Genomic DNA, 27,655 nt, shown 5'->3' on the forward strand with positions numbered 1-27,655 from the left:
TTAGAAAAGAGCGGGAGGTGTCCAAAACCAAAACCCTCGCTACTTCCCCCTCTCACTCTCACTCACTCTCTCTCTCGCCTTCGATTCGGTTGCTCCGAGATGACCGGAAGTCGTGTTCGAGACCTCACACTGCTCTCCGAATTCAAACCATTGGGTTTGACTGCCGAGGCGTTGGACGGCGGGAAGCCTTCCGACGACGACGACGACGATTATCATTATTTCCTCTTCGACCCCCAAGTGGCCGGAGACCGAGGAGGCGGGTCTGACGATGACGATGCGTTTCTGTCTAATGAGAGCGGCGACCACGAGCTTTTTATCAGAGGAAACAGGTGAGGTGATGCTCGCTCGTTCTGGGTCTATAATGCTTGCTTGGGCTGATGCCTTTTTTTTTTTCCATCAGTCTTGACGACGGTTTGGGTTGACTCCCTTTGAGTTGTTGCTTGCTTGATTGCAGCTGCGATCGAGAGCTTTTTATTCTGGGAATGTAGTACATTTTTTTTTTTCTGAGTTTTGATTAGTTTGGGAAGTTTCAGAGTCTTACTCTGAGCGACAGGATGGATCCTGGAGTTTTTTCTATTTTCATCATAACAAATAATGATATGTGGAATTTGTTATTCCCTGTTCTGTGTAATGGACAATACAAAAGATCATTTCTTAAAATTTGATAACCATGACAGAATCATATGGAGCACAGGAACCAGAGTATATAAGAGGTTCACGCTGCCCTCCAAGGTCATCAAGGTGATAAATTTTTTTATGAGTCCTGAAAAGTTTTCCTTTTTTTGCACCCTACAATATTTACATCATTCTATTTTCAGCCGATAACTGTGATCCCTCTTATTACTCAATGTATTTCTTTGGATAGTTGAATTGCTCTTCAACGTCTTATGCTGACATGAAAGCGCCTGGTTACTACAAACTCTCGGAGTTTGAAATAATATTCTATAAGGGTGTGCCGTGGGTCTTTAACTTCAGCAGATTAAATGAGCTTAAACTAATAATGGGAAATAACAATAGATTTAAATTAGCCTAGGTGACCTCTTATTGTGTTAAAAGTTTTTGTTTGGCTTTGATGTTTCTGCTCTACCACTTTCTTCATCCCTTGTTTGTTTTGGATTGGACTTCATTTGGATAGACACCGTGATAAGATAAGTTTATATGCATGCTCGTGTTATTTTACAATGCTATAAATTGTTCATGATGTAACAGCATCATTACTAATACTTTGCATTTCCAAACATTTAAACTCCAAGTCTGAGATTTTGTTTAGGAAACTAAACAATTGTTAAGAGTTTGTTTTGGGTGATCTTGGGTTCATATATTCTGTGTCTGTACTAATTTTTTTTAGTGTGATGGCTAGTTTGGTCCTCTTGATAGGAAACGAAATATTAATGTGAGCTGAAAACGATGGAAAAACTGAAAATAAGAATGCTAACTCTTCTCCCTGTTTGATACGTACAAGCTTGTAGTGGTGCTCTATATATCAGTTTTATGATATGGCTTATGTTAATTGTCTGCAGGCATGCTGGTGTCGGATGGGAGAAATGTCTGAAGCGTCGCTTTGTGTTCTCCAAGTTTCTTGTTTAACCATCTATGGTTTAACAGGTGAGCAATTGTCACATTAATATAGTCTAAACATAGTTGTCCAGCTTTTCAAGAGAATTTCTGATTGGTACACGTATTCTATCATTTATAATTGATCTGTGGTCTGCTTTCTTTGATAAAATGTCATGGCACTTTTTAAGTGTGGGAAATTCTCTTTTGGTTTGCGTACTTGTGTTTCAAACTCAATTTCACACTATTCAATCTATTGTTTTTCCTCCACAAAAATTATAACACCCACTTTTTATTTAAAACATCACATATGACTATTTTCAAATCTAAAAAATTAAAAAATCAAAGTACGAAAATACAATGTATGATTATATTCTTGTAAAATTCTGTATTTCCGTTTTGCTGTTTTAACTTTCATATGATCTGTAAGACAGATGCTTTTCATGAAAATACTTTTTATTATTATAATTTTAAACCCATTACTCAAAGCAGGCAGGCCGCCTTATATAATTACTCTTTTGATATGATGCTCAAATTTTCAAATAAGGAAAACCACTATGGTATTGCTATGCTTATCCCTTTCCATGACATGTTCAACAAGAAGTAAAAATTTCATTTATTAAAAACTTGTTTAACTGATTATGCATAATGCATTGACTATTGAGACTCACTGATAATAAATCTAGACTTTATCTTCCCTCTTCAAGGAAGTTGTGCTTTTGTAACCTTGAAGGTCCTCAATATTAAGCCTGTCTTGTTACAATAGCTGTAACATGGTTTTCTTCTAGCATTTTTGCATCTCCTTGTTTTTGCTTAGACAGTGATGGAGAAATTCTAATCTCTACAGGTGAAGTGGTCTCGGTGCCACTTAGTCACGCCATCGCATCCATATGGCCACTTCCTGTTGGATTACTTCTTCAGCGGGCACCTGAAGGGAGCTTACTTACAAATATGTCATCATCTCCTCCATATGCATTTACAAGTGCACATGATACTTTCCGTCTAAAAAGTGATATTAGATACAGCCCTCGGCATAATTTCACTCCGCCTTCTTTATTTGGTATTGGTACAAGAAATGGTGGGATGTCAATTTCTTCCCATCTAATATTGAAGGATCCGTTAGAGGATCCCCGGGTACTGATTTAGCATGTTTTGATTATTTTTCTGTATTTTGTATTTGAAAACTTGTGGTTCCAGTTTGCCACATTTGAAATAAATCATTTTCTCTTAGGATCTGTTGATCATTGATATAATTATTTCAACTTCCATCTTAGATAACTTATATTGAAGAAAGAGACAAGTTGAATATGATGTCAGAATTTGATGAAGTCACAATTTGGACTAGCGATTATGTTCCTTTGATGGCGTCATATAACCAAGGTAAAGTAACTATTTTTTTTTCATCAGTTTTTATCAATTCTCACTTTTAAATTTGTACAAAGAGATGAATAATTGATTAATTACTCTGTAGGAAAAATGCAGCACTCCTTGTGGGTGGTAGAAGTTTGCAACTCCAACGCTGAAGTGGGAAAACCTAAATCTTGTGACTTATCAGCTCCTGTGGTGTCAGAAAATCATGTTTTTAGAAGAATATGGCTAGGGAAAGGTTCACAAACTGCTGCCAGTAAGGTGCCAAAACTTATCATCTGCTTCTGTGCCTTGTAATACGTATAAAGAGCACTGTTTATATAGAGCTTAGCTATCTGTCTCTAAGAAGAAAATATTGGTATATTGGTGCTTGCCATATCATTGCTAAAGCAGGCCTTTCTAGTATGTCATCATTAGAACTTATCTGGGTAGGATGTATCTTTTGGGGTATTGATGTATATTATTATTATTACTATAGAAGCGCACAGCTTAATTTAACAAGTCCTTGTCTCTGTGGTTAGTATTGCCTTCTGCAATATTTTTGCTTCTATGTTTCAATATAATCTCTTGCATAATGTGCCTATTTGAGTGTGTTTCTTGTTTTTTCAAATAGAATTATTTATATTTTATAATACTTGATTTTAAACGTTATCAGGTTTTTCTGGCGACTGATGATGATGGTACACCAATCATATGTCTTCTTTTTCACGAACAAAAGAAGTTGTTGTCTTTGCGGCTTCAGAGTCTTGAGATAAATAATGATACAATCTATGATATTAAGCCTGAAATGAGCTGGAGCATATCAGCAATTGCAGCAGCTGCTATTACAGTCACTCGACCTAAGTATATTACCTCTTTCCTTTTGTTAATTTTAATCTTCTATGCTTGTGCTAGAATAATTTGTAGGCAACTTATGCAGAGAGAAAGTGGGAAAACTTCCTCTTAGAGACATCATCGCATTAACTCCAGAAAACACACTTCTTCTCTATGTATGTTGCTTTAACTTTTAACCTAGTTTTGTACAAATCTATCTTTTACTGTACTGTCTTTTTTTGTTGTCAAGGTGATGAAGATTGTCAATTACACACTCGATTCTTGTAAAAAGTTAGGAAATGTTAGTTGAGGTCCAATTTTTTTAGTCTTTCATTTGCTGCTACAAAACATTTTGTTTAAAATGCTTATGTTTTTTCACTGTCTTCTAAATCAAAGTTGGATGACTGGTTAGTCTTGTTTAAAAAAAAAGAGTTATCTGTAAAAGTATGCAAATATATGATTGGCCTGTTTTGTGGTTTTAGATTGTTTTCATACCATTAAAAAAATATATATATATATAAATAAAAAGTAAAATTCATTTTTATTGAATTTTCTTTTATGGTGCCTTTGAGGTAAATACATACAGTTTGTTATTGCATATGAAACTATGAGTGAAATGCTTTCATAGAAAGTATTACATTGTGGCTTAGGTTTTTATTAACACACTTCATCATACAGGTATTGTATCATGTAGTCATTTTCCATGTTACTGCTAAACTTGTGTGTTTGTGCTCTATAGTCAGGGAAGCAATGTTTGTGCAAATATGCTATGCCTTCTACTTGGGTTAAAGATCAAGTTTTAAGGAAAACTATGTTACCAAGGGCCAGCAGCATCATGCAAGATCCTAAAATAGTTGATTTAGCAGATGCTGTCGAAGGGCGTGTCAACTTAGTTCTTAATGATGGACAGGTATGTGCGGAAGTATTTGTAATTGCAAATGACAATTTACTGTCCAAGAGCTAACATTAATTGCTGGATATTTTTTGGAGCTTCATGTTGTGTTGAGCAAATATTCATGGAACTGTCAGTGTTTATGTTACTCTTGCTCTAGATTTGCAGATGCACATTGCGGCGTAATCCTTCATCATGCCTAGCTGATGATTGTATTTCAGCAATGGCAGAAGGACTTGGCTCTAGTTTGTTTGGTCATTTCCTTGGCCTTCTATGGGGCGATGATGATTCTACTTATTTACTTGATGCAAGTTCTAGCCCTGATTCAGAATGGGAGTCCTTCTGTGATGTGATAACAAAAATATGTGACAAGTCAGAGTCATCATTGCAATCATTATCCGATTCAGTTTCAAGTTCATCTTGGGAGTTCCTCATCCGGAGCAAATATAATAAGCAATATGTTAGAAGTAATTATATTGCTGATGCGTTTCCTGGATTATCACCTGAATCGCATGGATTTTGTATATCTGGTGCTACTGTAGCTGATAGACAAAATACAGAGCAAGCCTTCTATCTGAAATTTCTGCCCGAAACTTTGGATACATTGCATGCTGTGTATGAAACACTTAAACTTGACAACCTCCGCAAAAGGTATAACAACTTTACTCTTATATATGTATATGTACATATACTTATTAAGCGTTTCTCATCAAGTGAAAAAAAGAATGTGACATGGGTGTATGAATTAAACTTGTGGAGTTTAATATAGATTTCTGCATATTTTATGCAATTGTGTTAACAGTGGATTTTCTTTTCTGTTTGCGAATTTTTGTGATCTCACTTTTTTGTAGATCTGTTTTGATTGTTAGGCTATGATTTTTTTTCTCTCACCACATGTTACTTGAAAGTTCATGTAACTAATTATAAAATTCATTTTATTTGTAGGGATTTGGGTCTTCTGGTAATCCTTTTGTGTGATATTGCTGATTTCCTGAATGAAGTGAGCTACTTGGATCATTATAAGCGTGATTTTCCTGGAATTGTGAAAATTTTTAAGAAGCCTCAGCGCTTGCTTACTTCAAGAACTCCTCCAAGTTTATTCAGATGGCTTGAAACTTGCTTGCAGCATGGATATGATTGTACCAGCACATCTGATTTGCCACTTCTGGTTTGTAAAGATGGAAATTGTATTGTAAGCTGGGCCAGGAAGATAGTGTCTTTTTATAGTCTCTTGTGTGGTGCAGATCACTCAGGAAATACTTCATCATTGGGTTTCACCTTTAATATATCTCCTGGCTTTTATCGTAACCGAGAGGAGCTTACAGTTCTTGCAATGGTTGGTGAAAGGTTTGGTTTGCAACATTTAGACTTGCTGCCAGCTGGTGTCTCTCTGCCACTGAGGCATGTACGTATGATATCTCTTCATGCTGACCTGGTCTTTTACTTTAGTTTTGTTAGATATTATCTTTGCATTCTTTTTTTGTTAATGTATTTGTTATAGAAAAGTGCTCTTGCCTCTTGCATTTGGTCTAGACAGTTTTTTCTTTATCTGGACTGCAATGAGATGTGAAACTAGGTTCTATTTGTATGCTTCAGTTGTATACATCATGACCATTTCATGTGCCATCTTTCATTTTTTTTTGGGAAAGAGGCTACATGTATGTAATATACCATGATATCTATTACATTACTGGTGGCTTTCGACTGAAATCTAATTATTGACTGATAGGTTTTGAATGCTTCATGGTATGCGTTTATCTGCCATCCAATATAATGGTTTAAGTGTTAGGTTCTTGATTGTAGCTACTTATCTTTATGTTCGATTTTGGATGACACGCACATAATTGAATGTTTTATGCTTCCCAAAATAACCAATGGTATTTGATTTTCAGGCAATTGACAAATGTCGTGAGTCTCCTCCGACAAATTGGCCTGCTGCTGCATATGTAATACTTGGTCGTGAAGATTTAGCGTTGCAGCACATGAGACATCCTACAAAATCAGTCAAGCTCGATCATACAAAGTCAAATTTGATTGCAGTTTCTACTCCTTACATGTTACCGTTGCATCCAGTGACCTTACCTTCGTCGTTTTCTGATACGCTTGATGCGGAGAATACAAAGCTCGAGGATGTAGACACTTTTGAAGGTTCTGTGACTGATGGAATGGAACATATTTTCAACTCCACCACACAGTTGAGATATGGTTGTGATCTACGGCTGAATGAGGTACGCAGTGAAGTGCTTAACCAATGATCTTACCTTTTTAATAACTACTTGTGTCTATTCTGTTCATTTCTTTTGGGCAACTATTCTGATCTAACATTTACTTTTATAAAATCAATTAATGAAATTAGTTCTGGTCCGACAGACGTTTTATATTTACCTTTTTGTTGTTTATGTGGGGCTTTGTTGGGGGCTTGGGGCTGACAGCTCAAGTTTCATTATCATAGGTTAGACGCCTTCTGTGCTCTGCAAGACCAGTTGCTATTCAGACACCTGGTAATCCCACGGCTTCTGATCAGGATTTCCAACAGGTAGCAATTGCTTCATTCACTAATTTTTACTTATTTTTTCCTCTTTCCTGAGCAAATTTCCTCATATTCTTCCTTTTTACATGCATCTTTTTGTGACAATCATGTGGTCTAATCTGTTATCAATTTTTTAGACTCAGCTCTGGCATCTTGCTCAAAGAACTACTGCCCTTCCGTTTGGTCGTGGAGCATTTACACTTGGCACTATTTTTACTCTCCTAACTGAGGTGAAAATTATTGTCGTTATTATTGCATTTTTAGCTCAGCCATTCGGGGTCCAATTCTCCAACCTCACCTGGACTTCAGTCTTATTTGGTTGATTTTAACTACTCAAATATAGATGATAGTGTGTTGTATAATCATCTGATTAATTTTTGTCCAGGCACTTGCTGTTCCAAAGCTGGTTTTGGCTGGTCGATTACCTGCTCAACAAAATGCAACAGTGTGTTTTTGTTAAGATTATTGATTTACTTATGCCATATGGAATGCTTAATAACTGTACTAGAATTTATGTTATGATGCAGGTTAATTTGGACCCAAACGTCAGAAATATTCAAGAACTTAAGTCCTGGCCAGAATTTCACAACGCTGTGGCAGCTGGCTTGAGGCTGTCTCCTGTTCAGGTCTTTTTTATATATAAATAAAATTTTTATTAGAACGTGAATTTTCCTAATCAAGTTAGAAATTTTGTTATGCATTGTATTCCTTCATTTCAGGGGAAAATGTCTAGAACGTGGATACTTTATAACAAACCAGATGAACCTAATGCTACTCATGCTGGGCTTCTTTTAGCACTGGGTTTACACGGACATCTTCATGTTTTGACCATTAGTGATATATTCAAATATTTTTCACAGGTAAATATGCCTATATCCTATATTTAGATATCTTCTTATCTCGTACTTATCTCTATTTGCTACTTTTATAAGCTTATCATCATTTGTGTTTCTCTTATTTATGAATGCCATATTCTTACTTTTTGGAATGTACCATTATTAATTTACTTCAGCCTCGTACATGTGAATATCAGATCAACATCTTTTGGCAGGAGATCAAATTTAATATCTAGATTCTGATCAGCTTATACAAATTTGGGTTTGTATTTATTGTTTGGGTTTTGAATGATGTGGTCCTTGATATCTGATTATTATAGAATCTAGTACTTGAGTTCACTGTCACTTGCTGTAACCACGGAGAAGTAGTCAGTCACATTCTACAATAATTGGCAAACTTCTGAATTTTTTGTATCACTGATTTAATTAATTTATTTATTTTTATTGCACATGGTAATAGTATTTCCTTTGTAGGAACATGAGAGTACAACAGTAGGATTAATGCTTGGCCTTGCAGCTTCATATAGAGCAACTATGCAGCCAGCTATCTCAAAGGTCAAATTTAACATCTTGCCTTTTTTCATCTAATTTTATTAACTGAACCTCTTCTGTTGACTTTTCCGTCAATAATTCTAGCGTGTTGAGGTTGGACGGCCTGTTTTAATGCCTAAAATTTATCAGGATTAGTAAGGTGGTCCTTATTTGAAAATGCAAATGATAAAAATGTCCTAATCTTATCTGGTTTCTCTACATTCATGCTGAATTGACTTATTCCTTTTATGCCAACAACTGTATATTAATTTCGTTAGTTTGATATGAGCAGTCGCTTTATGTACACTTGCCGGCCCGACATCCATCTTCCTTTCCGGAATTAGAAATGCCAACACTTATACAGGTAAAATTACATCCCTATGGATCAATGATACTTTGAACCATTAAATGTTATATTTGCTCATTCTGTTTTATTTTTCTTCAGCATTTTGTAATCCTTGCTATGCCTTCTTTGCCTCAGGTGTTCCTATTATGCAATTAGTTAAATCTACTTTTTAAAGAGATGACCATTTTATAGTTGAGTTTCATGACTAGGATAGCATCTTGTGTGATTACAGTGTTGCACAATTTGTTTACTATCTGATTGTGGCATTTTTATGGGCATTTCAATGATTCCCATGTAAAATATTTAAGCTTCAATGTTTTGGCTCTTCAGTCAGCGGCACTTATTTCTGTTGGGCTTCTATACGAAGGATCAGCACATCCACAAACAATGCAAATTCTTCTGGTAATATATTGAATATGATTATGTGGATTGTAATTGTTAATATTCTTTTATATTGGTTGTGTGGTTCTTACATATTATGTTTGTGTCTGCAGTCAATAACTTTGTCATAAATGCATTTACATGGAAAGATAAGGGACATAATGACTGTATGCCCCGGAGAAGATTACTCATTTACTGTTGTTTTATTTTATTATTATTACTATTTAATTCCTTTTAGCTTGAATTACATATTTTTATTTATTTGTTATTTTTAGCACACTATTTAAGAATGATTGCTACTTTACAGTAGAGTACTTTTTATTTATTTTATTGGCATATGCTAGTAAAGGAACATTTTTTAATGCTGACCATGACTAAAGTACTGGAAACTTATGGCTGCCTTTTGTTCTTCCCTTATTATTATTATTATTATTATTATATTAATTTTTTCATGCTTTGTTGAAGCTTTATTAGATTGACTGGAACTAACATCACCCTTATTCTACATTGTTCAACACTTGACAGGATAATAGTTTATTTGAGATATATTGCATATGTTATAGAAGTACAACAACCCCCCCTCCCCCTCCCCCCTAAAAAAAAAAGTCACAAATTGATATTTTTGAAGGTACATATCCTATATCATATAAAGTTGGACCTTGAAAAGCAATTGGTATATGTGTCAAGTACCACAAGACCTAGATCCAAAATGGTGGAAGTTGAGTTTAGTAGTTTAAAATACTAGAAAATCTGGACAGGATTTGGGGCAGTTTCCAAGTGATTGAAATTTAAATTTCTGTGCATATGTGGAGACGGCTATGAATTTTTTTGCCCATGTGTCATGCTTACCTAAAGCCATCTCATTTCCCAGAGTGAAATAGGCCGCAGAAGTGGAGGAGATAATGTACTTGAGAGGGAGGGTTATGCCGTTTCTGCTGGGTTTTCACTTGGACTTGTTGCATTAGGTATGATTTCAAGTGGCTTTTGTCGGTTGCTATTGTGTGTACCCTAACATAGGGCTACCCCTTTCTTTATTAAGGTCGTGGTGAAGATGCTATTGGCTCTGTTGATACCTTGGTTGGTCGGTTGTTCCAATACATTAGCGGCAAAGAACTTCATAATGTATGTACTGCTGCAGCTGCGTGAGTTTGACACTGCTTTTCAAAATAACCTGCTTACTATGATACGCGACTTACAGGACAGGTTCCAACCCTTATTATCATTTAGTGGTGAACAAAATCGAAGTTCAGGCCAGGTTGCTACCTCCAGTTCTGTTAATATAAAAGCTGTTTTATGATATAGATGTGGAATATCCAGATCTAATTTCCTATTTTCTTGCTAGATCATAGAGGGGAATTTGATCAACACTGATGTCACTGCACCTGGAGCTATAATTGCTCTCTCTTTGATGTATTTGAAGGTAAATTTTTGCATGAAATATTTTCTTGTAATTTTTTTCCTTGATTAAAGATTCAGATGTTTTTTTTCTCTTCAATTTCATAATGAGATATTGGTTAATTTATGATTTAAACAGACAGAATCAGAGCTAATAGTGTCCAAATTGACAATTCCACAAACTAAGTCTGAGTTGCAGTATGTAAGGCCTGATTTTATATTGATGCTTGTTGTTGCTCGGAATTTGATTATGTGGAGCAGGTAAAGTTTGTGGTTCTGCTAAATTTGAGATTTATGAAGTTACTGCAATTATATTGTTTGGTTGATGCAATTTTGATGTCACACAGAATCTGTCCCTCAGAAGATTGGATTGAGTCTCAGATTTCCGATGTGGTCAAGAATGGGATAAAGGCTGTTGGAAATGAGATGGATGATATGTATGAGACGGATGCTGAAGCCTTTGTCCAGGCATATGTCAATATAGTGGTTGGAGCATGCATTTCTATTGGTAATTTGTTCTCCTTGCTGAAAATCATCACTTCAGTGATTTTTGAGAAATTAATTTACCCTGCTGTACAATAAAAAACCTTAAAAGTTACATCCAAACTAAGTTCACGTGTTTTGGCATGCATGTGCTTGTGTTGCAAATATATTTGGCTGATTGGATTTAAAAACACTTCTTAATGGACTCATCTCTATTTGGCTACTTTTCTTTGTCAATGATTAGCATATTTATAGCTAGATTTTCTCTGCAATAATTTATTTTGAAATTACTCTAGTTCTTGTTATTTATTAGTTTGTCAAAAATATCAATAAAAGGTGTTTGCAGGGTTGCGATTTGCTGGTACAAGAGATGGAAATGCTCAAGAATTGCTTTATAAATATGCTGTCTACTTCCTGAACGAGGTTTGTCTTAAAATGCTGCCACTCTCTGTTTTTCACTGATACGCAATTAGAAGTGTGCTATTTGAAATGCAGATAAAGCCAACTTGTGTGTCCCATGCTAGTGGTTTGCCTAAAGGACTTTCTGTTTATGTTGATCGTGGAACCTTGGAGACATGCCTTCACCTAATTGTTCTTTCCTTATGTGTGGTCAGTAGATTACTTCACAAATCTTAATATTTGTTTGTAATTCAATTGCAAGATTGTATATGTGAGGTATCATATGGTTGTTCAGGTTATGGCTGGATCTGGTCATCTACAAACATTCAAATTCCTAAAATTTCTTCGCAGTCGAAACTCCACTGAGGGACATTCTTATTTTGGAATTCAAATGGCTGTAAGTCTGCTAAAAATCGAATCTGTGCTAGAACTGCATAATATCTTAGATGTATGTGAGGTCTTGGAGTCTTGGTGTTGGATGCACAAGTTGAATTTTATGAGAGCATTTTGTAATATTGGAAAACTTAAAAAGAAAAAGTACCATTCAATCAGCTAATTAATATAAAAGGGGTACATCTTCCTATTAAGTAATGATGTGAATGAATACTATGGTCTTGATTTCATTTAATTCATTAATCTGCTCACCCTTCGATTTCCATAATGTGGTAATTAGAAAGGTACCATCCAGCCAAACCATTACTCTAACACTATTTAACAAGACCAAAGATTTAACTCACCTTAGGTGTGTTTGTTTGAGGGATTTTAAACAATTTGTACTATTCACATCAATTTTTCCCCCTCAAAAACATCAAATCAAACACCTATTTTTCATTTTTTATATTATTTTAAAAATCAATTTTACATTCAAAACATCACATCAATATCTATTTATATCACATTATACCACTATTCCAATTCAACTTTTTTACTATTCAAATCTCAATCCAAAATCCAAACCCCCAAACAAACACAGCCGGTGAATTAAATCTTTGGAAACCAAAGTGGATAATATTATATTTGAAAGAATGCAAAATGCTTAGGTAGAAAATGGCAAAATAATAATAATAATAAAGTAAGTTCCTTTGGAAACACAAACTAAGAATCAAATGAAACAAAATGTCCTCTTTATTCATGCTCTCCCCACTTCCTTGTTGGCACTAGTTCTTGTACTCTTGTTGATGTGGAGCTTTCTTAAATGCTTGATCTTAATCTAAACAACCCTAATATGGTAGTAATTAATGTTCACTCTCCATGTAGGTAAGCTTAGCAATTGGTTTCTTGTTCCTTGGTGGTGGAATGTGGACATTTTCAACTAGCAACAGCTCCATTGCTGCTTTGCTTATAACTCTTTATCCACGTTTACCTACTGGACCAAATGACAATCGATGCCATATCCAGGTAAATCAATGTGTAGAAATAATTAGCTTAATTATTTATGGATTTACAATTGATGTCTTTCCAGATTTAGGTGATTCTGGTACTGATTTACACACTTTAATTGAATTCAAATCATGCTTAAATTCTGAATCGTTTCTCTTTGGTTTACAAAAAGCATAAGATAATGATGTGTATTTCTATCATCAGTATTCCATTATTTACGTAAGTAGTGTAGGAAAGTCAAACAGATCTAGATTTAACATGTGCTTTCTTGTCAGTTATTGTTGATTAGTTCTATATCACTTTAGAAACATTTTCATTCTGGAGTTTGATCTGGCTGTTTGTGTTGATCTCATGGTTATTGTAATTCATTTGTGTACTACAACTTATTTATATCTTAGAAATCATTGGCTACATCCCTTCATGCATGACATTTGAAAATTTAAAGGATTATTCTGTGTAACTGTAGTATTATGCCATTTCCCTGGTTAAAGATGTTTACCTGTTACACAAATTGGTGATGGGGCACATAAAAGGTTTGTTCTTTAGCTGCTTACTGTTAGATTGGCATAGGATCTCATAGTAGTACAGTTCACATATCCATGCAGTGAGTCTTAAGTTTGTTGTTTTGTTAATATGCTTATATTTTTATGCACTCTATATGATCATAGGCATTCAGGCATTTGTATGTTCTCGCATCTGAAGCTCGGTGGGTACAAACAGTTGATGTGGACACTGGGTTACCTGTATATGTCCCTCTTGAAGTCACCATCAAGGAGAGTGAGCTTTATGCTGAAACAAGCTTCTGTGAGGTCACTCCTTGTATTCTCCCAGAGCGTTGTTTTGTAAGTCTTGGTATTTTTATGCATTTCAGCCATATATCATTCCTTCTAAACCTGCTTGCTATAAAATCAAGTGTCAACATATTATAAACATGTCTACTTTGAAGAGATCACACTCAATCAAGTTTTTGAATTAACTTCCTGATGAGGTGTTGGTCTCTGGGGAAAGATGACCTAGTTGTCAGTTTTCCTTATGCATGGGATTCAGTGACCTTCATCGATGAACTTAAGCACAAGCACAGTAAATATCACATTGTCATGAATAGAACAGTTAGATGGCTTGCCATGCATTTGTGTATGATAATTAGGCTGTTGAGCCACACTAATTCATGATTGCTGCCAGCTGAAGGCTGTTCGTGTCTGTGGCCCTCGATACTGGCCTCAAGTTGTTGAGGTTTCCCCTAAAGGTATAACAACTTTCACTGTGGATTTTCTTTATCCAGTTAATTGCACTTTTGACTATATGGAGCATAGTATGTACAGAGAAACCATGGTGGAATTCTGGAGACAAGGATCACCCATTTAATTCAGGTGTCTTATATGTTAAACGAAAAGTTGGTGTTAGCTCTTATGTGGATGATCCCATTGGAAGTCAATCTTTGTTATCACGGGCTATGCACAAGGTTTGGTCCCCCAGAACTATTGCATTCAATTTGATACTTTATTGTTGTGATTCATGGAAAAATCCTTGTGCGCAGATGAGTGGCTTGACACATTCAAAATCATCCCCTTCAAGTACTGATTCCACAGGTGCTGTAACAATAGAGCAGTTGGTTAGCACTTTCTCATCAGATCCAAGCCTGATTGCCTTTGCCCAACTTTTTTGCAACTCAACCTGGAGTAGCAGGTAAGTTTGTTTGTGTTGGAAAAAATGGAAGGAATAATTTCTCACTCTGCTTCCTCTGTTCTATAGTTTTACATGTTTTAATTTTACTTTTTAGGTAGATTAATTTAGATGGTTGTACATCAAGAAATAAATGAGGAAAACTATATAGGTAAAGAAAAGTTGTAAAAGTATTGGAACAACACATGTAGTATAATTCAGCTTAGTTAGTTAAAGTTATCCTGTACAATATGTTGGATGAAAAATTATCTTGTGCAGCGGCGTCTGCCTGGTGATAGACAATTTTCAAGATATATATGCTTGAGTTAACAATTAAAGTACACCCTAGGTTATACTTTTTGATATCTCTCTGCAGATCTGAGCTCGACTTTAAGGAATTCTGCCTTCAAGTGTTATTTGAATGTGTTAGTAAGGATAGACCAGCAATGTTACAGGTAAGCTATAGGATTTCTGATGAACTTGTGTCTCCATTTGTTGAACTAAATATTCTATTCTGCAAGAGCAGCATCAGTCTTTGGTTATGCATGCTTTAACTCACAATCCATCAATATATTTTAAATACAATGAGCTTACTTATGGAAGTCCTTACTGACCAATTATTTAACCCCAGAAATGGGGTAACTTGTGCCATAGTACAAACTTTGTTTCGATCCTTTGATTTCTTAATGCATACACCTGAGAAGTAAAAACTCTTAGTTAAGCCTAATGAGCTGTTGCAATTAACCTGTACAGGTTTATTTGTCACTTTATACTACAATTGAATGCATGGAGTCTGTTGTTGGTGGCACTTGTATTTCCAGCGACTCACTCTCCCTTTCTAGCTTGAAGGTACATATTTTATTACCTTGCTCTGCGCATATAACATACTATTATTTACCATTTACAATTAATTTATGTGGATTGTTTAAGTTGAGCTAGTTTCTTGGCTAATTATTTTGATTCAACATGTAATATCCTCAGTTCTTTCCCATATGTTTGTATGTGTATGTTAACTGTTGGTTACAAGGGAAAATTTGCTGTGTAATGTTCTGCTTGTCGTGAAAACACATCAATTATTTGTGATATAGCATTGCCATATCATTAAATCATAAGTTTGATGCTTATTTTTAGTTTGTTGCTTGTTTAGCATGCAACTGAGGAATGAAACCAGTGAATCTCTGACGGAAATCTAACTCGCATAATAGACCAATGGTTTTTATCATCGCACTTAGTATTTCCCTGTGCCACTTATTTCTTTTTTTAATGTATATTTTTGGCACAGATTGCTCTAGCCTATAATGAAGCTCTCTCCAATGGAAGATTAACTACTTCGAGAGGGGAAATTATGCAATCAGCTTTTCTTGGGTCGCTCAAGAAACGAGTGGACGACCTTCTGAACAATTCTCTTTACGTGGATTCCAGAACCTTATCTTACACAATATCAGGCGAATGGCCAAGCGACGATTCCCTCCAAAGGAACTCCAGCACAGTCCTTTCTTGGTACCTTGTATGGTATAATTTCCCAACACCTCTTCAAATTAAAAATGCCACGGAGAAGATTAAAGGCAAAATGATAAGCTCTTCTGTTCCATTGTTGAGGCTAGTATTCCCTGCAACTCACATTACTGCCATCAATGCTATTCATAGATTCTTGTCATCTTCCCAATAATTTTTGGTAGGATGGATAATCAATGCTCAGTTTATTGTTGTCATATTTGTTAATTTGTTATGAACAATCCACTACTGTACTATTTGGCGTTGTGTTTTATGCACACTCATGAGCTTTGATATGCCATTGGCCATAATTCTGACTTTAATGCTAAATATTTGGAGTTGTACGCTTGTTTTTCATGTCCAAAGCACAGTTTGTGACAATATTATTTAATTTGTAGAGCAATTAACTATGCATTAGTCATGAAGATATTTTGCCCATGATAGCTTTCATTCCACAAGTGGATGACTTTGCACATATAGATTTTTTCACAACTGGTTAGGTTAATATGTATTTAATGTGCTAGTGGATGCATACCCACTTTGTTCCCTTTTCTAGTCACTGTCATGTTTAACTGAAAAAATTCACAACTTGCTGGGAGATGGACAATGTATCTGACTTGGCAGTGGGTTGGGTCATTCATTTCTAGAAAGAATGATGAATATGTGGCCTACATAATAACACTGGTCCGTACTACCCATAATCCACAGTGCATATATTATACATTGGTTGTGGGCATGTTTTGCATATAAATTGCTTGAAAACAATGGAGAATCAGGTTAGTTTTATTACCATGGAGAATACAGAGAGAAGTTATGCCGACACTAACGCTCAAGACGAAGTGTCTTTGGAGAACCCAAAAAAGGGAAGCCTTTTCGGGCGTTTTACAGAGATGTACCCACAAGACTTTGCCAAAAAGGTGCGAGTGTGCATGTATAGGTATATCATATATATGTATACCTTCCGTGCATATATGTATATGTTACTACTGCATGTGGTGTTTAGCTAGGAGTTGATCATTATCCATCATACAGGTAACGGCAGAGGTGATAGCTACGTACCTGTTGGTGTTTGTGACATGCGGATCAGCAGCCCTGAGCGCCAACGACGAAGGGAAGGTGTCGAGGCTTGGGGCATCGATGGCTGGAGGACTTATTGTGACAGTGATGATCTATGCAGTTGGGCACATCTCCGGGGCTCATATGAACCCTGCTGTCACTCTGGCTTTTGCTTCTGCCAGGCACTTTCCCTGGAATCAGGTTATTCAAATCTCAACTTACATGCCAAGTTAATGTACAAGTCACGCTGTTTATTACAGAGCTCGATAAATTTCACAAATTTTACTTGGCCAATGATTATTGAACTTTAAAAAGGTGGTTGGATATATAAATCAAAATATATACCTGGACAAGAACTGATGGTGATGGAAGGGAAAACATGGAAAAGGATATGTAGGCAGACAGCACATGGAAGATGTTTGAGCTTGTGGTGGGCATTCTTGCAATAATGTTATGGGAAGTCACCTGTACCAGACATAATTAGTGGCTTGAATAAATTGAACGTTACAGTTTGGTAATTTCTTGGAGTAATTTTATTTTTTTAACATAGTATGGAACAACAGGTACCATTATATGCAGCAGCACAGCTGACGGGGGCAACTTGTGCAGGATTCACACTTCATGTTCTCTTGCAGCCTATAAAGCTCGTTGGAACGACATCCCCCTCAGGAAGTGACATCCAAGCCTTGGTCATGGAAATCGTCGTGACATTTTGTATGATGTTCGTGACCTGTGCAGTGGCAACGGATACCAAAGCTGTAAGAAACACCCGGCAGCCACAGACAAAACAGAATCATATAAAACTCAGGGGCAATTTTAACTCTTAACCTCAATTTCTTTTTTATCTGTTGCTGGAATTTCATCTCAACAGATAGGGGAGCTTGCAGGGATAGCAGTGGGATCTGCAGTTTGCATCACTTCAATCTTAGCAGGGTGAGAACATCATTTAAATTAAAAGCAACATGAGCAACAGTAACCTGTGTTCACATGAATTTTGCAGACCAATATCAGGAGGCTCGATGAACCCCGCAAGGACAATAGGACCTGCACTAGCTAGCAAGTACTACAAGGGTATTTGGGTGTATCTAGTTGGACCAGTGTGCGGGACTTTGATGGGAGCATGGTCTTACAGCTTCATCCGTGTCTCGGACAAGCCAACCCATGCTTTAACACCTCGTTCATCTCCATTCAAGATTTTCCGGGTGAGCAATAATCAAGAAATATCAATTAACAGTTATCTTAACCGGGTGTGATGCATGGATCATGTCCATGAATGTTCCTAGTCGAAGCAAGTGCTAGCAAATAATACATTGTATTATAATCTAGTTGCGGAGCAAGAGATGTGCTTAGGTACCGGGACATGTAAAATATATATATATATATGCTACATGTATTTCTTTTCCGATTCCTCTCCAAGTTTACCGCATATAATTAGGTGCAGAAACCAGAATTTTGACATGAAATACTTTCAATAAATACATAAAACCCTTCCTAAGGATCAAGCATGGCTTTGAACACTAGCTACAGCTTGGAAAATTTGTTTTCATATAATAATAAAAGAGTGATCAATTGGGAGCTATTTACAAACCAAGAAGCTCCCAGGGTTGATGGTGATGCTCTTAGTGCAGTTATCGGTCTTATAGATCCCAACAAGCCGATCAGCCAACTCGAACATGTTATTCCGTAGGCTGCAAGAGATCGATGAATTATGAGACATCTGAAACGCTGCGCAACATCAGAGTTAAGTCTTTGAAAACATTTGTTATGGATTTACCTTATGATGACAAATTGTGCATCCTTGGTACGGTCTTTTATGTAATGCCCCACAATAGAAACATTTTTGAAATCTGGAAGTGAACATTGCAGGAGACAGCATCAGATAGTAGTCAAAGGAGAATGTATATATATATATATGTATATAATGATTGGAATAAATCCAAGGGGCAAACCTAAAGCAGCATCAATCTCATCCATTACATAAAGTGGTGTTGGTTTGTAGTGGTGCAGGGCAAAAACAAGGGCTAAGGAGCTGAGTGTCTGAAAGATCACCATAACGAATAAGTGGTAAGGAGGCATAGAGCAAAAAAGTTAATACATATAAGCTTATATGACGATGCAATCGATGCGAGATAACCTGGAGCGAGTAGTATTAATATAACAGTACCTTTTCACCACCTGATAAGTTAGCAATATTTTTCCAGCTCTTTTTGGGCGGTCTGACACTGAAGACGACGCCTTCAGAGAAGGGATCCAATGAGTCAACTAACTCGAGTTCTGCATCACCTCCCAATGTGATCATCTGAAGGTTAAAAAGGAGACATTTTAACGATTTGACACTTAGGCTACAAGCATAGGACCAGGAATATCTATCATATGAATTTATGAATTTGTAGCTTAATCAACAACAATACGGCAACTGAAAATATGAATTTGTACCACATGGACCAGGGATATCTATCATATAGTTAGTAACTTAAAGATAGCATTAATGGTAACAATCAAATCATGAGGAATAAAGATATATCTAGAGATAATAAGGGCCAAAAAATCAAATTGATGTTTTCTTCAACCTGATACATCTCTTTCAATTTCAATGAAATTGTGTTAAAACCAGCCATGAATTCATCCAGCCTGAAACATTGTACAGAAGATAATATAAATAAATCTGAGAGCCAATATTAGATATAACCAAATGCTAAATAAGCTTCAAAGAATCACCTCCTCTTTCTCCATTCATCGTATTGCTTCTTTAGGTCATCGCGCTGCTGAGTAACTGAATTAAGATCTCCAACTCGCTCATTGTACACAGACACTTTGTTTCGGTACCTAATGGAGAATTAGAAGTCACCTCAAAAGGTAGAACAAAATTCACAATATGAAAAGACTAAATAAAGCCCATGCATACTCTGAGATTGAGTCGAGATTGGGGTTCATGTCTTTCAGTTGAGCTTCAAGAAGAGTCACCGTCTCAAGAGCCCTGTTAAGGTCATGAGTTTTACCAAGAGTTTCATCTGACAGTACTGCTTGAATTTTGTCAGGATCTACCATATCCTTCTGAATCCTGAGATTAAAAACAACCAAGAGCGGCAGCTAGTAAATATAGATATGAGGTGGAAAGATTACCAACAGATAGGCAAAAATGGGCGTGGAGATACAAAGCATATTTTACAATTTACGAAAAAAGTCTTACTGCTCCATTTGCTTCAATACAGCAACTTCTAGATCATCAAGTTTTTTCTTGTAACCTTTCCCCTTAATTTCCAACTCTTTGCAGGCTTTTCTCTTATCTTGTAACTTGTATTCAGCATCTACCTGAACTAGTTACTACATTAGCTAAAAACAATGATGCGTAAAGTAAAAGAAGGATGAAAAGGAGAATCGGACCTCTGAAGCACGCAACTCATCCACAACTTTCTTCAAACTTTCATAGTTAGATTTTGCTTGACTCAGAACAGCTTTGTGTTGATCCATTAACTACAAATACAATGTTACTTATGCAAGTCATTCGCCTGTATTAGCATACCAATAGTATTCTACAAAGATTGCTACAAACCTCCTGTGTCTTCTTATAGTTTTCTTGGACCTTAAAAGCCTTCTGTTCTATTTCTTTAAAGGTGGAACGCAACTTCTCCCTTTCCTCCACAAGTTTTTCCTTTTCATTCTTGGCCTCTTCTATTCCCTTTGTGAGCTTCTTAATCATTTTCTGATTTGTTTCTATTTGAACTTTACGACGGTTGATCTCAGTGCTGTTTTTATCAATATCCTAAGAAATGGGGGGGAAAATATGTTCACTCAAAACATCTTTAGATCTTCAACCTCTCTGTTAGAATAAGTTCCTTTGTACTCACAGATTGAATTTTGTTAACTGTCGCCTTCTGGTTTTTCAGTCTTTCACCACCAGCATTTTCTATTTTATTCTGAAGTTCCAAGGCCTACAATGAAAACAATACTTTTAGGTAACAGGACCCTTCAAAACTCAAGTTCATCCATCAGTGGAAATAGCTTGGAATAACATAAATGATAATGCATATGACAAAGTCGTCATGCATGCATATAAATCATGGAATTGAAAAGAACTCGTTTTTATAGAAAAAAGGAATTATATGGAATCATATAAAAGGTGTTAACCTCGGGTGAAGACAGGTTATAATGATAACATGAGGAAATTTTATGCAACCAAGCAATGCTGATTGATCATTAGGATCCATAAACATAAACTAGATAAGGTAAATGAATCAAATAAACCTTGTCCTTCAGCTGTTTCGAACCATTCACAAGCTTGTTTATTTCCCTTTCTGCTGCAGAAATGATAATCCCCAGTTCCTTTAGCCTATCCAACTCTACTTTTGTCGGTTTTGCTGCTGCTTTCAGGGAATCTAGTTGCTTTTCCAGGTCAGCAGACAGCAGCCTTAGACTGTCTATCTGCCATAGAAATATGATTGCTGTAAGGCCAGCTACCACTAGCATTTGAATAGGAAAACAGAAAAAACAGGGATCTTAAAAACTAAAAGCTACCTCTTTTTGGCTTTTCTCTAACTCCATTTCCAGAGCTGAGATTTCTTTCTCTGCATCCTGGAAATCCTTCACTGCATCTGCTAGCTGGCTTCTCACAGTACTTAAGCTTTCAACCAAATCAGAAAGCTCCTTTTCAGCATTTGACATGACTTCGCCAGAGACACTTGAAGCACGAATAGATGTCCCCATTTTACCTCCACGAGGCCGACCTCCCCCACCACTCATAGTACCAGATTTTTCAAAGAGAGCACCATCTAGTGTCACAACACGCCAGAATTCTTTCTTTCCACCATAAGCAATGCGAGTTGCCTACATAAATAGTGACTACTGAGTATAATGAGGAAGAACAGAAAACACTTTATGGTGCACTGTGGGAGAATTCTTTAATATTTTCGAGTAACCAAGTAATATGAGCTTTGAGTAATGTGTAGTGCAGCACATGGATGTTGAATTGAGTTCCAAGTTGGGGTGGGTTGATATGAATTTTGAGCAAGATACACATATATAGACCAAATGAAATCATGGGTAAGGGACAACCATATGAGCATGTCCCATATAAAGTATTTTTTCACCCTCCAGTACCTACCTGATCAATATCTTTAGCTACAAGTGTGTTTCCTAATGCTGCAAAAAATGCAAGTTTCATCTTTTCATCCTGAACCTTGATCAAATCAAATAAGCGAGGAACACTTTCAGGGGTATCTATTTTCTCCTTCATTTTACGTCCTTGATCTGCTTGTTTTTCCTGCAATAAAATAAATACAATAAACAAGCATAGAAACATTTGTCTACCTGATTTGTTTCGGTAGCAAAAAGGTGCTCATGAGGTCAAAACTACCACTAGATTGAAATAAAATCATTACAACCACAACTAGGCGCTAGCAATATTATATTTTAAAGAACAAGAATCGATTTAAACCGAATTGTTTGAAGAACAATTATTAAGTGGATTGACCCCAGTATAAAATAACTCTTGTAGAGCCAAAAAGTTAACGTGCTGGCTGCAGATATCACATAAGCAGATTACCTATGTAGCTAATAGGAACAGGAAATTCAACAGGCCAAGGATTTGATAAACTTTATGATGCTCAACTATATTGAAAACAAGTCCTAGCTGAAAGAAAGCATAGTCAAGTAATTATTCAAATGGCAGGATATGAAGCATTCACATACTAGAATCATGAAAGTAGCAACACCAAGGTTTTGATTTCGAAGCAACTCGACACATGCTTGTGCTGCTGCAGTTGTCTCCACAACAATATAATCCAGCCCAGGGCATGCAGTTGATATGGCAACATCATATTTTCCTTCAACAGGGTGTCATGTATGGTTAGTGAAATACTCTACCAACAAGATCAAGTCACACACCCCAATTCAGGAAACTGAAATGACAACCCACACCTGGAATGACAGTCAATCCAGTACAAACACCTCAAGAATCATGTATTAACAAACTACCCTTTGCTAGTGAAAAATTAAACCATAAGTGGTGGAAGCATGCATTGAGAAATAAGTTAAAATTTATATTTGGCTTGGTTTGAAGAGTGCCAAAGGAATCTTGCAATGCTAAATGGGTGTGTTTGTTTGGGGGTTTGGATTTGAATAGTAAAAATTTTGAATTTGAATAATTGTATAATGTGATATAAATAGGTATTGATGTGATGTTTTGAATGTAAAATTGATTTTTAGTATAATATAAAAAATGAAAAATAAGTGTTTGCTTTGATGTTTTTTTTTTTTTGGGGGGGGGGGAGGGGAATGGAATGAATAGTGTATTTAAAATCCAATCCTCCAAACAAACAGTAAGGGTAAATACCAGGCCTGCGGCTGTGGCAGTGACAGTGAACATCACTACACTCAAAAGATGTGGCATTTGACACAAAAGCTGATGTACTAGTGTTTCTATTTGTAGCCTTTTCATGTGTTAAGAGTTCTAAAAACCAAACAAAGTCAATTCTCTAAGTAAACAAATTTATGCCTCAGCATAAGCTACCAAAGCACACAAGCATATACTCACCATCAATGGCTCCCAAATCTCCCATTCTGCCATAAATTCCTTGTATAAGATTTGTTTCTTTAGCGTGGTGTATTGCTTTTAAGACTGATCCCTGGTTCCTTTCAGATTCCATAACAGATGTAAGCTCTGCTACCTTTTGTCTCACAGCTTGTTCAAGAGGAACCAGCCTTTCTTGTTCTTCAAGGCATTTCTACAAAATTTAAACGCTAAAGATATAGGAAATACTTGACTGAGCAACATAAAAACTTTTAACAAAAATTTACCCGCTCCAATTGCCTAGCGTAAGATGACCGGAGCTTTTGTTTTTCTAGCCGAACTTGAGTATCTTTTAATCCTGAAGTCTTCATACCAATTCTTTCATGTATTTCACCAATTTGTTTCTGTGCATCTTCATATGCAGCACGGTGTCCTTCATGCTGTAATACAGATGTTAACATCCAATGAAGATCAACAAAGAAATTAGACGATTAAGGCCACATAACTACTGTGAGATATCTAAGCAGCAGTACCCTGACCACATTTTCAGAAACCTGAATTCCCTGTGCCAAATAAACAATTACATGGACTAAAAGAACCCATTATTTACACACATGCATAAGCATCATCATACCTTTTCATTCAAAAGGTTCTTTTCAGCTGAAGCGACTTCAAGCTTTCCTCTGTGTTCAATCAATTGCTTTTCCCAAGGTTCTAATTCACTACGAACATCAGCAAGCTCATTGCGGAAGACCTCTGCTTCGGCTGTGGGAATGAAACGGAATCAAATAATATATAACAAAAGCCAGGGGTGAAGCAATAACATAATAAGGATAGTGACACAATCACGCCATCAATCAGCGTACAAAGTTATTATTATTAATCCCATTTCTTCTTGGAGAGAATTGAACCACTACGATTATGCAGCAACCGTAACTCTACAGGCTTAATCACACAATAAATTATAGACTCAGATGTAAAGTATATGTAGAATTAGATCAACATCCATCCACAAGAGAATGGAAAGCCTTTCATGTTTATCAGAAATTATTAGAGAATTGAGAGGCATTACTTTCACAAGAACATTACAGTTAGATTGTAAATGGAACCTAAAGAAACTGTACAAAGATCAAATACAAGATAGATCATTTTTAATTTTACAAGAGCAGCATGTGAAAGTAATTCATAATATTGACTAAGGGGGCAATAAAATAGAAATTCTATATATGTACTAACCCTTAGAACTTTCTTGAATTTCTTCCAAGATTTTCTCTTCATTTGCCAACTGTTTCTGTAGCTTTGGAATGTCTCCTTCAAGCAGTGGAATCATATTGTCAGAGTCCTCACACTCTTTAGTGAGATTGGCAATTTTGGTTGAATCCTAAAATCAAAGAAATGAGAAGAGCCATGTACAGCAACATATAAATAAAAGGAATCAGTCAAAAAAACAACAGACTACACTTTGGGCTATTGCCTCACATACCTTTTCAATTTTATCATCAAGCTTTTTGATTTTATGTTTCATATGCTTAAAATCTTCCCGATACTTCAAGTCCTGCCTTTCAAACTCCTTGAAATCATCCTTGCAACGTCTAAGGTCGCTATCCAGCTCCTAACATTTGCAAAACAGGAGTTCTTAAATAAAGATAATGCAAAAATAATCCAATTGTCAAGTACATAGCATTAGCAAAAGATAATGAAAAGGAAGCTCGTAGGCTCCCACAAACAGCAAAGAACATGAGCAAAGAATGTATATACTTTACTAGGGTTGAGTGCAAACCTCCTGTCTTTTCATGTACTTCGTGTGCAAATCTTCAACCTCTTTCAATTCTTTGCTATTTTCTTTAATTTTCTCCCTGTGAATTACAGCCAACAGATGTCAGCAGCAATTTTATTGTCTGTCCATGACTGAACTGACCCCAACAAAAGCACCTTTCAATCTTCACATTTTCTTCCAGGTTTGACACAGCAACCTGCAGTTCTGCTACTTCAGTACCAGTTTTTTCCGAAGCAAGATTGGTGGCTTTCTGTTGCCATTTTAATAACGACAATTCTTTTAACATGTAGTCTTCTGCTTCATTCTTGACGCCCTGATGAAAGCAGCAGCATGAATGTCAAATACTTTGGACTGTATGCTTAAAGTCATCACAAGGCCCGAAAGTTACAATCACAAAATTTCACCTCCAAACTCTCTCTTTCCTTCTCTGCTAGCTTAACCATTTGAACAACACCAGATCTCTTTTCATTAAGCTCTTCCAGCCTGGAGGACAAAAATCAATGAGAGAACATTAGAATTACTAACACATACACCTTAATTTGAACATTATTGAACTTATAAATGCAGGAACATGGATTCTTGAACTAGGAGTTTAAATGTTGGATGACTTACTATAGAATAATAATATGGCAAACTAATGAGTAAACTCAAAAAAAGAAAAAGAAAAAAAAAAAACTTTAAACATGGTAGTTTATGATAACATCTCCAAGGGTTGATCACTTACTGTTTAAATGATTCATCAATCTTCTCAACGTACTTGATAGTACCAATTATATCCTCAAGATATTCAAGAAAGCCTTCATCATGGGGACCTTGAGCCTTTGGCTTCATCAGTGAAATTTGCTCCACTTCACCCTGAAGAGTGAGAAACATTAGCAAAGAAACTACTAGCAAAGAAACTCAAGCCAATCACACAAATATTACAGTATTCGAACCTGAAGAATCAAAAAGCGGTTGTTATCCAAGTCAACACCTTTCCCTCTCAACAACTTGGTGACCTCTGTGAAATTACTGGATCTATCATTTATATAATATTTCGAGGAATTGTCCCGAAATGCAACTCGTGTTATCACAAAATCACTTCCCGGTACAGCTTCATAAGTACCACCATCCTATAACCAACCATAAGTGAGCAACAAGGCAGTGGTTCAGAAATTAAAAGATAGCCTGAAAGTGGGTTTGAAGATGGCATACATACCACATCAACAATCTCCTGAAAGTGAACTGAGACTCCAGCACTGTCTAAATTTTGATGATTGGTGGAGTTGTGAATAAGCTCTGACACTTTATTCAGCCGCATCTGCGCGTTAGCAAATTCATAACAGCTTTAAATATGGTCTGCAACAACAGTAAATTGAAGATACCAAAATCCAGACGAAAGTTATGCAGATTACAATCTTAAACAATGAAATTAGATAGAGAATTCCGAACCCCTATCGAGGAAAAGGAGTTAAAAATATGTACCTGTTTAGCTCTCTTTCCAAACACAAAAAGCATAGCATCTATAACGTTACTCTTCCCACTTCCATTAGGACCGACAACCGCCGAGAAGCTCTAAATAATAAAGCACCAAAACCAATCATTAACTCCATCAGAATGGGCTCTAATTCATGTAGTTTTCATCGTACATTTTCTCCATCTTCACAATTCACTAAGAAAAAATTCGAGACCAAAAATTATAAAAAACCTAACCTTATGAAATGGGCCAACGCGCTGTTCGCCCGCATAGGATTTGAAATTCTTCATCACCATCTCCTTTATAAATAGCCTAGGAGGACGGCCCGCCGGCGGAGCAGACTTGGTGGCGAACTCCTCGGCGGTTTCCATCGGTTCCGTCTCTGTACCCATCGGTAAGGATTCAAAATTCAACCACGAAAGCTCACAGCACCCGGAGGAGCGTCGGCTTTGGCCAATTAGGGCTCTTCCTACAGCAACGTTGAACTAACAGATCAAAGCAGTGGCAGCAGCTCCATTATCAACCCAGGTCTGAAATTTGAACCCTCAAAATAATTTCGGGCGGGAAATGGAAGAGTTCATCCGGGACCTTAAAAGAACAAAAATGGGCCTAATTTCGGCGGCCCAATAGAAATAGTAATAATAAAAATTAAATTACAATCTATTTCAGAAAAGAATGAATCCCACAGTACAGTAGTACTGTACAGTACACGAAGAATTCGTTTTGACTGTTGTTGAATGTAGAGTGCTATTTTTGGGTAAATTTTCAAAGTGCATCTCATCTGGGCATCTGCG

The 27,655-nt window shown here is 36.3% G+C and overlaps 3 protein-coding genes and 1 long non-coding RNA gene across 6 annotated transcripts; 2 read left to right on the top strand and 2 right to left on the bottom strand.

The window, feature by feature from the left end:
- On the top strand, positions 1 to 16,917 carry LOC127257926 (anaphase-promoting complex subunit 1). Of its 3 annotated transcripts, none has more exons than XM_051284506.1 (37): positions 1 to 329; positions 678 to 741; positions 1,521 to 1,605; positions 2,402 to 2,688; positions 2,829 to 2,934; positions 3,026 to 3,183; positions 3,578 to 3,765; positions 3,842 to 3,911; positions 4,475 to 4,645; positions 4,788 to 5,278; positions 5,573 to 6,032; positions 6,520 to 6,855; positions 7,080 to 7,163; positions 7,295 to 7,387; positions 7,543 to 7,602; positions 7,685 to 7,783; positions 7,877 to 8,017; positions 8,468 to 8,548; positions 8,817 to 8,888; positions 9,201 to 9,272; positions 10,123 to 10,216; positions 10,291 to 10,373; positions 10,450 to 10,506; positions 10,594 to 10,671; positions 10,786 to 10,907; positions 10,994 to 11,154; positions 11,476 to 11,552; positions 11,625 to 11,738; positions 11,824 to 11,925; positions 12,786 to 12,926; positions 13,577 to 13,750; positions 14,091 to 14,154; positions 14,222 to 14,370; positions 14,446 to 14,594; positions 14,947 to 15,025; positions 15,324 to 15,419; positions 15,853 to 16,917. In XM_051284506.1, the coding sequence occupies exons 1-37, from the start codon at positions 100 to 102 to the stop codon at positions 16,237 to 16,239; spliced, it is 5,475 nt and encodes a 1,824-aa protein (XP_051140463.1). In that variant the 5' UTR covers positions 1 to 99; the 3' UTR covers positions 16,240 to 16,917. The 3 variants fall into 3 exon arrangements, with proteins under 3 accessions (XP_051140463.1, XP_051140465.1, XP_051140466.1); XM_051284508.1 differs by having other exon boundaries at positions 14,231 to 14,370; XM_051284509.1 differs by having other exon boundaries at positions 300 to 334.
- On the top strand, positions 16,829 to 18,522 carry LOC127257928 (aquaporin NIP2-1-like). Its single transcript, XM_051284511.1, has 5 exons — positions 16,829 to 16,981; positions 17,097 to 17,321; positions 17,684 to 17,878; positions 17,992 to 18,053; positions 18,121 to 18,522. The coding sequence occupies exons 1-5, from the start codon at positions 16,829 to 16,831 to the stop codon at positions 18,371 to 18,373; spliced, it is 888 nt and encodes a 295-aa protein (XP_051140468.1). The 3' UTR covers positions 18,374 to 18,522.
- On the bottom strand, positions 17,413 to 17,834 carry LOC127257929 (uncharacterized). Its single transcript, XR_007840190.1, has 2 exons — positions 17,688 to 17,834; positions 17,413 to 17,585 (listed from the first exon to the last, which is right to left on the bottom strand). It is a non-coding gene; the product is annotated as an uncharacterized LOC127257929 (long non-coding RNA).
- Positions 18,451 to 27,410, bottom strand: LOC127257927 (structural maintenance of chromosomes protein 4). Its single transcript, XM_051284510.1, has 28 exons — positions 27,098 to 27,410; positions 26,870 to 26,959; positions 26,604 to 26,705; positions 26,341 to 26,517; positions 26,130 to 26,260; positions 25,810 to 25,888; positions 25,561 to 25,718; positions 25,409 to 25,484; positions 25,112 to 25,240; positions 24,865 to 25,009; positions 24,263 to 24,393; positions 23,916 to 24,068; positions 23,653 to 23,842; positions 22,809 to 22,942; positions 22,222 to 22,380; positions 21,636 to 21,944; positions 21,366 to 21,542; positions 20,969 to 21,052; positions 20,674 to 20,883; positions 20,505 to 20,594; positions 20,311 to 20,432; positions 20,026 to 20,181; positions 19,839 to 19,946; positions 19,691 to 19,751; positions 19,285 to 19,419; positions 19,070 to 19,157; positions 18,895 to 18,967; positions 18,451 to 18,808 (listed from the first exon to the last, which is right to left on the bottom strand). Exons 1-28 carry the CDS (start codon positions 27,251 to 27,253, stop codon positions 18,697 to 18,699), a joined length of 3,735 nt encoding a protein of 1,244 aa, XP_051140467.1. The 5' UTR covers positions 27,254 to 27,410; the 3' UTR covers positions 18,451 to 18,696.
- Positions 27,411 to 27,655: the final 245 nt, after the last annotated feature.

The sequence above is a fragment of the Andrographis paniculata genome, unplaced genomic scaffold, assembly GCF_009805555.1.
Source record: "Andrographis paniculata isolate CXL003 unplaced genomic scaffold, ASM980555v1 Contig59END, whole genome shotgun sequence".
Taxonomy (NCBI): domain Eukaryota; kingdom Viridiplantae; phylum Streptophyta; class Magnoliopsida; order Lamiales; family Acanthaceae; genus Andrographis; species Andrographis paniculata.

Coding starts and splice junctions, on each gene's coding strand:
- LOC127257928 (XM_051284511.1), top strand. CDS start 16,829: ATGGAGAATCAGGTTAGTTTTATTACCATGGAGAATACAGAGAGAAGT. Junction 17,879..17,991: donor TGGCAACGGATACCAAAGCT/GTAAGAAACACC, acceptor TCATCTCAACAG/ATAGGGGAGCTTGCAGGGAT. Junction 18,054..18,120: donor ATCACTTCAATCTTAGCAGG/GTGAGAACATCA, acceptor TGAATTTTGCAG/ACCAATATCAGGAGGCTCGA.
- LOC127257926 (XM_051284506.1), top strand. CDS start 100: ATGACCGGAAGTCGTGTTCGAGACCTCACACTGCTCTCCGAATTCAAA. Junction 6,856..7,079: donor GTGATCTACGGCTGAATGAG/GTACGCAGTGAA, acceptor TCATTATCATAG/GTTAGACGCCTTCTGTGCTC. Junction 11,926..12,785: donor ATTTTGGAATTCAAATGGCT/GTAAGTCTGCTA, acceptor CTCTCCATGTAG/GTAAGCTTAGCAATTGGTTT.
- LOC127257927 (XM_051284510.1), bottom strand. CDS start 27,253: ATGGGTACAGAGACGGAACCGATGGAAACCGCCGAGGAGTTCGCCACC. Junction 26,261..26,340: donor ACCGCTTTTTGATTCTTCAG/GTTCGAATACTG, acceptor CTCACTCTTCAG/GGTGAAGTGGAGCAAATTTC. Junction 22,943..23,652: donor AGATTTGGGAGCCATTGATG/GTGAGTATATGC, acceptor ACCCTGTTGAAG/GAAAATATGATGTTGCCATA.